Raw genomic sequence first — 13,010 nt, 5'->3', positions numbered from 1 at the left:
TTTAGCATGTAGAAAAAGGACACATCAGCAGAGATGATGAAATAAATACTGAAAATATGTTCACCTCATACTAAATATGTTAAAACTAAGATTTTGTTCAATTTTCATCTGTCAAAGCTGACACATATGTCTGGTTACTCATGTAGGCCCAAGCTGGCACTTTAGTCAAGAGAGTTAAATATAAATACTCTTGGATTTCTAAAATGGCAAGAGAGGAATATTTTTCCACTGTCATTGTTATTCTGTGTTTTTGTTCTGTTGGTAGCTACTCATCTTGGTCAAATAGTAGGAAAAGTAGTCAAGTAATTCCTACTGCTGCTTCTAGTGAGCCTTGTTTTGGATTCCCCTTGCAGAGTTTATAATAAGGTTTTAATGTGGAAGTTATAGGTTGAAATCAGGGGATAACAGAGCAAGACAACATAATTATTTTCTGTGGCCACATAGAAATATGAGTAAGTGCTACTTGATGTGTTAGATGATCCTTCAGGAACTCAATCAGTTGGTCAAATTACATAAAACTCTTAAAAAGCGAAAACAGAAGAGCAAAATTCAGAAGGCTACAATTATGCAGTAGTATCGCTATACTCTTAGTAGACTAATTTTGTTACTACTGGAATAGTATCTCAGAAATATTGTCATCAGGGTTTATTTGAGAGAGGGAGAGGGAGGGCAGGGTCAGTGAGAGGAGAGCGAGAGCGAGCAAGCGAGCGAGAGAAAGCGAGAGAGAGCGAGAGAGAGAGAGAGAGAGAGAGAGAATTCCAAGCAGGCTCTGTGTTGCCAGCACAGAGCCCTCTTTGGGGCTCAAACTCATGAATCATGAGATCAGGCACTGAGCTAAAATCTAGAGTCAAGACACTTAACCAACTGAGTCGCCTAGGGTTTATTATCCTTTTAAATGATATTTTATGATTTATTTACAAGAGGAGATAATATTTCTGAGAAATTGACTTCATGCACATTTACTAATACATTTTCTTATATCTTTTCTGAACAATTAAGTTACACATAAGTAAACAACCAAACATATTGTTCAAGAAGCACAAGGAATGCAGTGATTACAAAAGGAAACTGTTGAAAAATGCTAATTAAAGTCAGATGGAACAGAGGGAATAAGGACTCCTGATCCTTATTTTGAACATCCAGGCTTTCCCTAAACTAGCGGCCTTCATCATCTCTAAAATGGAAGGTCCTGTGATAATCATTATAATTTTAAAGTTTACAAATATGAAATATTACATTTGAAAATATTCAGCTTAATTTCATCTTATTTGCATATCCTGGAACCACTTTAAATAGAAGAATATTGGACTTTTCTTTAAGCCTGAATAAAGAGTATTATTTAGGAGTTAATAATTCAGTATATGTTCACTCTCAGAGGTCTTGCCTGTGTTCCATATTTTCTCTGGATGGGAGATTATAGAATTCCATATGATCTCCCCACCTGGCTATGTCAGGCATTTCAATTTTGAATTCTGAAACATGTTGGTAACTTTATTTATTCTCTGCTATTATACTTACCAGATATTAGAAATCCAGAGATAAATATTAAATTGTCTTTATGTCATAGTAGACAGTCCTTCACAGGTTTAAAGATGAGAGTTAGGCTGCTTTTTTTTTCCTGTTTCTTCTCATTCTCTCTTCAACAGTCATGGTAAAGATTTCATGAGAAATTGTTTAGAGATCTATACAGAGATTGTTGACTGCAACTGTTTTTCCATATGGCTTCAGATCACTGGAAGAGAGAAATGTTTCCTTCCCTCTGGAGTCAAGGACCAAGTTACAGATGGCTGATAAAACCTATTATATGTTTAACAGTGTTTGGTATAGGACTGACTCTTCACAAATCATTCCCATAATTGCTCATAAATAGCTTTTTTTCTTCTAAAAACTCTAGATGTTTTTAAGCATTACCATCTTTAGTAATTTCCAGAGCAGCGATGATTATGGTTCCATGAACTTTGGCTTTTTGTACCTGATATTTAACACTCCCAAAGGCCAAGCCTTGGCCCTATTCCATTAGTAAGCATCATTTGCCTATGGTTACATTTTCTCCTGAAACATGGCAGCTCATTTTTTTTTCCCATCCTAACTTTAAAACTATTGCTTCAAGAAATTCAACTGCAGAATCACTTGGGAATTTAAAGGAATGAGCTATTGACCCTTTAGGAAATATTAACATTCTGTCTGTTTCTCTAACATCCAAAGATAATTTTCTTTTCCTCAGCCAATGATTTGTAGATGAGTAGATCATTTAATCTCTGATTTTTAGGTGCTTCAATTGTGAAAAGTGACGGTGATGTCTTCCTAATTGATTTTGTTATTACAGTAGAGGTCAGGGATTGGCCTCACAACTTGACTTTGCTTTCTAGTGCCTAGCATGCCTCAAATGGATTTTCCTCATTCTTCTGAGTTAAAATAGCAAATCTCCCAAAACAGTACTCTGGGCCACTCTATCGCTTTTGCTAAGAAATACTTAAATATGCTCTCAATCTCCAGTTACAGTAAGTGGCATTGGCTAGTGATTTGATTTGAGAATTGAGACCATGGTCTGGATTTACTCTTTATGCATTAACACAGGTCAAATGGACAGGGACTGCATTTTAAGTCAGTAATGGAAGGCTGAAGGCTGTCTTAAACCAATCATATCAGTTTTACCCATGACTGATTGATCCCTGGGGGCAGAGCCCTGTAAGCATTTGTCTTACATGAATGGACTCTATAGAGCCTGGAGTTTCATTCATAAAATGGAGACTGAAAGGAAACACACACACATGCGCGCGCGCGCGCGCACACATACACACACACACACACACACACACACACACACTCTTCGTCTCTGGAATGTCCATTTATACAGAGCTGAAGGGTGTAGTGTTCCATCAGCTGCTGCTTTTGCCAGTTGACTAGAAGTAATGATTAATGCTCATTGGTCCTGCCTGCATGTAACCCAACACTATTTATGGCCTTGCAGTGTTCCTAATGTATAGTGAATGAGAAGACAACATTCTCAAATCAGAAACATAAACAGGAACTGGTGGGTCTGAATTCCATTCAAATATGTCATTTCAGCCACACAGTGTTTGTCTAATTTGGATTTTTACAGGCAGGAAAGGGGGAAGGGAGGGATAATCTGCTTGTGAGTTGTACTAGCATCAAAAAAGGGAATTAGAAGGGGGAGGGGAGAGCACTTTCATAGTGTGGGATTTTTAGTGTCTTTTTAAAGAAAACCACCAGGAAGCTTAGACTCAGAACTATAAGTGGACAAAATGAACATACAACTGTTTTTACATGCGCAACTAAGATTTGAAATTAAATGGTTTAAGGTTGCATGTGTGTGTGTGTGTGTGTGTGTGTGTGTGTGTGTGTGTGTGTCTGATTTATGGATGTGAACAAGCGAAGTAAGATATTATTTTTTGAATGCATCTGAGTATATATTTTTAGGCTTAGGGTGTTGTGACACAATTTGTTTTTGCACTTAAAGGATTTCTGTTTCTTCAGTGAGTTGAGTATTTCATAGTTTAGAGGAAAAGGGAGACATTTTATGTCTATTAAATACTTTTGCCTAACACATGAGTAATGTAATTGAAACCTTTTCAAGGAAGTTTTGTCACCTTAAATAGATGATTATTGTTTTTATCGTGTGTGTGAGAGAGACTCTGGAAAATTTTACAAGGAGAGCTATTCAAAGATAATTGTGCTCATATAATTAAACACAACCAAATTAATACACTGTCATATAAACTAAATTAAACAATACCCCATAATTTAAAAACAACCAAAACAAAACTCAGAGAATGACAAGCATGTGTTACTGTGATTTCTTTACCCTTCTCTGAAATTTAGAGAAGTACCTTTGAATTCTCCATCCTAGTGACCTTTCTCTTCACTGTGTGGGCCTCCACGGCACACGGCTTCGTCCACATGTTTTTGTTATTCTTAGCCTTCAAAAACAAAACCACCCACTTTGTATGACACTGGAGATATTGTCCTGAATTCTGCGCCTGATGACTGTTTACTATCTTTGTCGTATCAAGTATATTTTGTTGCCTCTTTTGTCTTCAGTTTCCTTATTTATAAAAAGGGACAAATAATGCCTTTACCTTTCTGTTTCTGTAAGGATTAGATAGGATGATGTTTGTAAAGTTACTAATATATAAAGTACTAGGGGTCCAGGCAATAATAAAGGATATCTGTAGGTATGATTTTATCGGGACTTCTAGAGATTTCCTAAAAGGCTGCCAGTCCTCGGATAAGAAGCCGTTATTATTTCTCATATTTACAAATACCCTTTTGGGGGCTGAAGGAGAGGACAAAGTGAGAAAGAGATTCTTATGTGAAGACCGTCCTCTTGTGCAAGACCGAGAAGGTACTGAACAGTTTTGCTGTCTTCAACATAGTGAAGTCATCATAGAGAACTCAATACTAGTCTTATTCATGTGCAAAGCAAGTAGAATAAGTATCTGAATATTGCAGTGATCTAAGGAGAGATAAAGGGAACACAGCAACTCATGATGTGTTTGCTTCAAATCATTCAGACTCCAGAGGGGAGCAATTTGGTATCAGACCTCAGCATTAACACTTCTACCTCTTACAGAATTTTTTGTGGCCTCACTTTAGTAGCTCATGGCATCTTTTCCTGCATTTTCTTTTACATTTCTCATAATTGTCAGAGTAATACCAAATACCAAATACCATAATACCAAATAAGCAGAGTTACACTTGTGCTTATATTTCCTATCACTTCCATTTTGTTTACAGCTCTAACTTCATAAGCCCTCACGGGCCTGGAAAACTTGTAAAATTGTCAGCCTGCTAGATCATATAAGCTAATCCTAATCCTGTTTGAATCTGGTAATTATTTGTGTAGGATACTGTTCCCCCAAAATGTCGATGCTTTTAAGAGAAGTTTGTGTTTCATAGATAGGCTGTTTGATACTGTTCTTTCATGTTATGTAGCCTTTATGTTTTAAAAGTATCTGAATGCAGATAAAAGCATTACTTTAAAAAATATTTTACATATACTTCGCGAGGCATATCAAGACCAGCACAGTTCTCTTTCTGTCCTTAGAGTCTATTAACAGTAGATTTCCAAGATGTGATGGAAAAGAATATTGGTGCAGACTTTATGTAATTAACAGTTTACTAAAACCCCCAGTGAAAAAGATCCCATCTAGGTGTGAATGAGGTCATACCAAATTCATCACTGCCTTCTTCAGATTTCAGCTAACTCCACCTCTTTTGCCTTTTTTATATGAGGTTCAGCAACTAAGATGTTACATCCACATAGGGCTTTTGTAAGCCAAAGAGGGCTTACATAAGCCAAGTAGGTCTTATAAAACGTGATCATCATCATCATCATCATCATCATCATCATCATCATTATTATTTTGCCATCCCAGTTCCCTTCTTTCTCAGGTGAATTCAGATGCTCATCCTGGGTCTTATTTTTAGAGTTAATTACTTTTAGATTCATTCTATCATAGATCCTATGGGTGTAGAAAAAATACATTCCCCTTAGCATCCTTTTCAGAAAACTTTATAAAATATGATTTTCTCGATTAGCTACATGAAATCTGTTCATGGGGTTGGTAGAAATGCATAGTAAAAGGCTGCTAGACTAGGGTATATGTGAATGTATTTGCATTTAAATACATCTTCATAAAGCTCCTGTTACTTATGCTCTCTAGAAAATCTTTGGATTTTAAACACTACACCAGGAAATGGGGAGAAACAAACAAAACAGTAAAACATGAAGTTCATGACAGATAAAATTTTGGCTAAATAATTCATAATGCACATCTTTCTTGAAGGAGATTAACGTCATTAGTTCTTGCAACAATGATTTCCTTAGATAATAGATACATGTGTTTTTGAAAAACTTACACACTTATGCAGGCACTGAATGGTACACACAGGTACACATATTTTCACTAAGTACCTGATGATTTCGGATGCATGTCTGCACACATATTTTAGCCCTGGACGTTTAATGTGCCAGGTTTTCCACCATCATCAATGGTTAACATACAAATTTAGGTTGACTTGATTTTGTCAAATCACTTCCCCAAGGAATTTGTCTAGTATATGGATATTTGTTTTTAAGATAGCTGCGGATCTTAAAGGCAATTTTAACAGTGTTACTAGAGGGGAAGATGAATCAAATCGGATAGTTTGGGGTGTTTGTTTACTCTTCTTCTTAACTGCCCCTACATTAACTAGTGCATTCAGATGACAGCTGTACTTTGCTGCTTTGAATCTTTGTAGTATATCGATCGTCCTCCCCCGAGCTCATCTGTGACGAATTACAGCAGTGTAGTTTCTGCAAGTTGGTGGGGCCCATGCTCCTGTCATGTCCTAGGTTTCAAAATAATACAAAATCCTTTGTGTTAAATTAACTTTACACAATTCAATTTATAGATAAAATTTAAAACTTTTTAAACCAGAGTCATATAGCAGCAAATATTAGGGCATAATACTATAAAAAGGAGCTCAAAAGAAGTACCTCTGAATATTTTGAAAATGTAATGGAGCTTTTCATTTAAACCTGAGAAGCCATAAGTTTATAATGAATTTTAAACACCATGAGTTAATAGATTTATGAAGAATATCAGTGAAAAAATATACAAATAAGCAACAAATCAACCTTCTCAGTAGGTAATTGTGTTAAGAACTGCAAATTAAGATATAAAAATAATTTCACTATGTAATTATTTTTAATTTAAAGTACTATGGTTAACTTTAAACACTTGTTTGGGACACTTAAAAATAGTTTGTTATTAATGATAAGCACCATAGACTGAATCCTTTACTGTTTGCACAGAGTGAAATGTTGTACATATGGTCCTCCCAGCAACCCATTGAAGGGTATCACTTGTTCCCATTTTACAGATGTATAAGTTGAGATGTTAAATAACTAACAAAATGTCATACTACCACAAAAATGCCAGAACCAAGGTTCAAAACTAGATCTATTAAAGGACAAGGTGCACATTTATAGTCACAGTGCTGTGCTCATGATCCTAAAATTATAATCTCTAGACACATAATAGAACAGCATAAATACGCTGTCATAGTAACAGGTGTGCATAGGTTAAACTACATTATATTATCGCTGCTGAATTTTGTAATCTTTATCTCGTGAGAAAACATGAGTGTACACATATGCAGAGCTTCCATCCCCTGCCACAAAACATTTGCCTTTGAAGTCACCGCTTAGCTAGTTTGGATCTTGGTTGAGCATTTAGCAAAAGTTAAAATGTAATGCCAAACTTCATTGGTTGGATTTTTTATTAGATAAGGTAGAAATGAAAGCAGCAGGCAATTTAATTAGCAGTAATTTTTCTGGGCAAGTCATTACTTTGATGAACTTCAGAGCAATGTTTATGGCTCCTAATTAACCATGTTAGTCATTTGATTGAATAATCACTTTGGAAATGTTTCTACAATTTGATTAGAGTCTGACCCACTCTGATAGTCATAAATTAACTGATACCACTTTAGGATAACATGACTTTAGTTACTTTAGGGGAATAAACTCCTCTTAGCTGTATTTCATCAGGCTTCTCTGGCCTGTACAAAGGATACCGATTTTAAGGATGGACTGGATTTAAACACTGCTAGCCGGTGTCTCAGATTCAAGAGCTAGGTATTAATTTTGTTTACTCTGGAGTATAATAAATAGTATTTAGAGTGGGAAAAACACACTTATATTCTTATACATGTGGGTTTTTTTTTTTTCTAAGTTGCCATTGCTGTTTTTCTTAGAACTTAGATCACAAGCTTGCCTCTGGAACTGTAATGGAGGTCCTGGCTTTAGCCTTGGTATAAATTATTAATTTATTATGGATTTTAAATCAGTATACTTTAAATGTCATAGAATAATAAAGAGAATTTATGAAAAATATTACAGAATTAGTACAAGAAATAACAAATCAGCAAGGTCAGTAGATACATGAGAATTCATGAAATGATCATCAGATTCTATCTTTGATGTCAGATGTCCAAGATCATGCTTGTTTTGTATTATGTTAGAGTAGTTTCTTTTTTTTTTTAATAAGATGTCCCTTCAACTTTGAGTAGTGGGTTCCTTATAAGTACTTGCATTTGCTCTCCTCCTCTCTTTCTTCCCCTCTTGGGAGGAAAGACTACATTTAGTCACACTTATATATAATAGAGTTTAATCTATATGTTTTCCTCTGGCTGCCGTCAGAGCAAGCCAGCTGTTTTTACAGCCACACTCCAGCTGGCCAGCAGTCAGGAAAAGTATTTTGCGGCAGGGTGTCAACATTGGTACAACAAAATCCTTACCTCTAAACAGCTGCCGAGCTGATGGCAGAGTCATTAACACTGTCCCTCCTAGGCCCAGCTGCTTGGAGGGTCCTATGCCCAGCAATAAATCAAAATAACATTAAAAATTAATTTGAAGTACCACTGGTTAAAAAGTATGGATGAAGTGGATTGCTAACTCTTTGGTAATCTAGAGGTTCAACCACTCTGCAACCCCGTGCTAAATCTCCTGATATCAAGAAACAGGGTGAACTCTGTCTTTTGTACAGGTAGAATTCTATACTAGATAACATGTCCTATAAAGAAGGCATGGTACACTAAAATGTTTGATCATGAGTTTTATGCTGTTTTCAACTCCTAAGCTATTGATTTCTACATACTTTTAAATGTTACTGCTCTAATGAATCACTAGTAAGATCTTTTTGACTAGGGGCACCTGGGTGGCTCAGTCAGTTAAGCATCTGGCTCTGGATTTCACCTCAGCTCATGATCTCATGCTTTATGAGTTTGAGATGGTGCAGAGCCTGCTTGGGGTTCTCCCGTTCTCTCTCCCAATGAATAAATAAACTTTAAAAAGTTAAAAAGTATTTTTGACTAAAACCACATCAACTCTTTTATGTGCAAAACACATCTCACGTTTGGGTTGATATTAATCACCAGGCACATTTTTAAAAAATCAGATACACTTTAAAAATGGAACATTCCAGACTAAGAAGGAGTGACCTCTAGGCCAAATAAATGGTGCCGTTTATCTATTTATAACATTAAATTCTATGAATGGATAGTTAAGAAGAGATGAAGGTCTTTAGATCCCCACTCTTTAAAGTGATCTTTATTACCTGTTCAGAATTCATGTACTTACTACTGATGGTGGAATGGAGGACATACTCATATTAAATAGCAAATTTGTCATATGTGTTTTATAAGTTTATTTTTATATGTGTTGAAAGTTTCAAACACTTGAGTATACATATAGAAGATGGAATTAATGTAGTCACATACGTTTATACACCCCCATAGAATCTGTATATGTTATATGCAGACTTTGGCCCAGGTTTGTGGGACCCAAAACATAAAATTTGGGGAACCTTCTCAAAGAAAAAAAATGAAATGGCATATACAAAATTAAGGGCAGGACCTCAGGAGGGACGCCTGTAAGTGGTGGATCCTTCCTAAAGTTACAACTTCATTGACTTCACAACACATCGACCCCTGGTCAAGTAAGTGCGCTTCTATATTCAGAATCAAAGAACTTGGACCTGTAATGGACATTAGATGACATCTGACCGCACCTTTGTTTTATATAAACTTAGCCACAGAATGGGTTTTCTAAAGTCATGTCACTTTCTTAGTAGTAAAGAAAGGATTTGAATTTTAATCTTTTGTCTCCTAATCCATATTTCTTTCCTTTTTCCCATCCCTAACCTACTAAACATATTAAATACACAGAGCCGTCACTGTGTCTCAAGTTTAACCATTAGCCAGGTTTATTTTTTCACTGATGAGTTAACTTGGTCAGGTAGACAAGGCCTCACTCCTAGGGCGATAGTGGTATCTGCTATGACATTTTGGGATTTCTGTTTTATAGCCTCATTGGTGTGGAATATGACCTGTGTGCTTGACAAAATTAAAAGCTAGTGATACTTTTATTTGGGGGTGAAAATAGCAATCACCTTAAAAGGCTAGAATAATTCTAAGAGATACAGCAGTTTTGGCATTGAATTAATAATTTCTACCAGTGTTCATGAAGTAAACTGTGAGTGGGTCTTTGTTGATCTTTGCTCCAAATGCCACGGGATATACATGTTTATTTCATGAATGTCCCCAAAACGGATCTTAACTCATGACACCATTTGTTTCTCCGGTGCTCTCCTATTCATGTGGGATTGCAGGAGAGCAGCTCTTCAGTAAAAGTGGGGAAAACTGTGAATTCACATGCCTGTTGAAGAGAATCCGTGTTTACCATTTCTTGTGTGGGCCCTGCCTGAAATGTTAACTCCGTGTTGACAAGCTCTTTCATGGAGACTCATGTCGTGTCGGTTATTTTCCTCTCTGCACTCTGTCCACTGACAACTACACGTTTCCAGACTTCTCTTTGACGGGTGTTGTTTCTTCTTTCAGAAGTGCCTAGCTGCCACTCCATTTATATGAGGCAAGAAGGCTTCCTGGCTCATCCTAGCAGAACAGAAGTTAAGTTTTCTATTGAAATTCTTTGTAAATCCTGTCAACATCACATGTGTTACGGATACAATCATTCGATTATTCATTATCTTTTATGAGAAAAGTCACTGATGTTCCATAAAGCACTATTTTACAACGTTATCTTTTTAAAGTAAAAGGAAGATGTTTCAGGTCATGTTATCTTGAATTTGGTTGTTAACATGAGTCATGTGCATACAAACAGCTGAAAAGCGGATTTCTGTGTTCTCTTTTTTTGTTTTTTTAATGACAACAAGCACATTCTTTCCAAATAGAACATGTGCTTTATAAACTAGCCTACCTTACTACTCTCAACTGAAATGTATCTTCTAGGAATGTCAGTTTTTCTTTACAGACCTAAGTCTCTGTTTTGAAATAAAAGGCACTAGATTTAAATATATTTGCCTTTAAATATATTGGATTTTCATTTTTCAGGCAAATTATAGTTAAGAATGGAATTTCACATAAGAGGCCGATGGAAGGAGCTTTTATTGTGGGTGTGTTCATGGTAACCATGGCAGGAAAGCTTTGATCTACGGGACTTTGATACGTACAAAGGAATGAATAAAAAAGATCTTCTCTGGATACATTCCCTATTAAAGTATTTCTGGAAATGTGGGCGTGGTTCTTGACATAAACGTTCTGTGTCCTCAGGAAGATGACATCAATGCATGCTTTGATATTAGGTCTAATATTGGTTGTTTGGTATAAGTGATCTTGGTTAAAGTAAATCCTTATATTTCAAGAAGAGTATAATGAACTGATAAATCAAAAGTATTTGAGACCATAAATTTTGTGGAAATGTGATGTAATTATTGCCAATACTGTTGTTAGTATTATGTACTCACTGTAGAGACCGATACCTTTGAGAAATGAAACCGTGATTAAATTGTATGAAATTTCTTACTGGGGATCAAAGACAACAACAATTGGTGAGGGTCACAGTCAATGACATGTGGGGGAGAAAATGACTGTTAAAGCTGTTGATGTATTTTGCCTTTTTCCCCCCCTGTAGTCTTAGTTTTGTTACAGGAAAAAGGAAAATTGAAAAAAGAATTAAACTGTCTTGTCTTTTGAACATGACAACATGAGAAGGTTAGCCTAGCTAAATATTTCTCCCAGGAAGTAAGGGGTAAACTGAATGAATGTATTTCAGTTTATCAGGATAATCATGTAAGGTAAATATAAGTAATTCATCTTGATTTCCCTATTGTCTCATGAATAACAAAACTTGGGAGAAAATGAAAAAGGAGATGTTGATACACTGTAATTTCTAAGTTCGCCAGTGTTTACCGCTCTGTGCTTGGGTTAGTAATGATATAAATGTCTGTCCTATATCACTGTGTGCTAAGTATAGTTCCAAACTTGCGTATTTTAAATCCTTATCCTCACAACAACCCTTTAAGATAGGTGATTTTTTGTCATTCCCATTTTGTCGGTGAGGGTACAGAGACACAGAGGCTAAATAGTGTGTCTACTGTCACAGAGCTGAAAAGTGGCAGAGTCCTTTTCTACCCCAATTTTTGTGTTAATGGCTGTATTTTAAATTGCTTGTGAGTTTGATTTCTATCATGAATAAATGAATCCTATTTCTCTCCACAGGCTGTATGTTTGAAAAGGGCCCCAGGCAATTTTATGATGACACCTGTGTTGTCCCAGAGAAATTTGACGGTAGGTTTTTCATTGTGTTTCAAGTTTTAATTTTTCTAAAAGGGAGTGGAGAGTTCACCCTCAATTCTCCTGAAAGAAGTTGACATCTTTACTTAAGATTTCTATGCGCATCGTGTAGGATGACTTCAACTCTTGTTAAACTTTACTTTTTGTAGTCTCTCTCTTTCTTCCCCTATTCAAAAGTTTGTTTGTTTTATTCTTTTGTCCTAGGAGCGATCTCATTTTTAGAGTTATAACCAGAGTATCATTCTTGCTGAGCTTTGTGTTGAGTAAGAGGGGTCTTTCCATTGCCCCGCTGAGCACATGCAGCTTGTTCTTTGAGATTTAATGAAAGCTGATCCCATAATTAACAAAGCAGAACAGAAAGCATGCTACTGTGGATACACAGATGACTAATGCAGTCTTCTTCCTTTTATTGTTCCTGAAAAGATGCATTATGGACACAGAAACAACATAGCTGCCCATTTAGTTAGTGATTGTTCTTTTTGTTTTTCCTCCCTTCCCCCCTCCCCCAAGGTGTTCATTCCTAATGTGCTATTATTTTGTAATTGCTTAAAATGGAGTCAGGAAAGCATTACGTTTTTAATACCACTCTCTATTCCAGTGAAAAGGTCCCAGATTTTAGAAGAGAGTGTCAAGTTCAGTAGAATTTCTTTTTTTCTCAACCAAGGTGGCAGAAGTCAGCATTTATGCGAAAGCCTGGGTAAAAAGTGAACAGTTAATTGATTTAGTGGTTCTTCGGAGTGGTCTCCCTATTTCCTGCTTTGATTGTTTAACAGGAAATGAGCAGCGACCCTCTGATTAGCTGATTGCACAAACTTTGGGGATCAGGGCTGTAATGACTTGGTAGCTCT

At 36.2% G+C, this 13,010-nt stretch overlaps 1 protein-coding gene across 4 annotated transcripts in view; it reads left to right on the top strand.

Annotated features, from left to right (window-relative positions):
- Nucleotides 1-13,010, top strand: part of ETV1 (ETS variant 1) — a 93,595-nt gene that overhangs the window by 62,689 nt on the left and 17,896 nt on the right. For 3 of the 4 annotated variants that reach the window (XM_029929646.1, XM_029929642.1, XM_029929653.1), the window contains 2 exons: nucleotides 10,408-10,476; nucleotides 12,088-12,156. In XM_029929646.1, the coding sequence (XP_029785506.1) occupies nucleotides 10,408-10,476; nucleotides 12,088-12,156 (138 nt within the window). The remainder of the gene's footprint in view (nucleotides 1-10,407; nucleotides 10,477-12,087; nucleotides 12,157-13,010) is intronic. The other variant, XM_029929648.1, reaches the window with a different exon arrangement.

Source organism: Suricata suricatta, chromosome 2 (genome assembly GCF_006229205.1).
Source record: "Suricata suricatta isolate VVHF042 chromosome 2, meerkat_22Aug2017_6uvM2_HiC, whole genome shotgun sequence".
In the NCBI taxonomy this organism is placed as follows: Eukaryota; Metazoa; Chordata; class Mammalia; order Carnivora; family Herpestidae; genus Suricata; species Suricata suricatta.
Note: the sequence above shows the minus strand (reverse complement) of the source record. Positions and strands in the feature narration are given on the sequence as shown.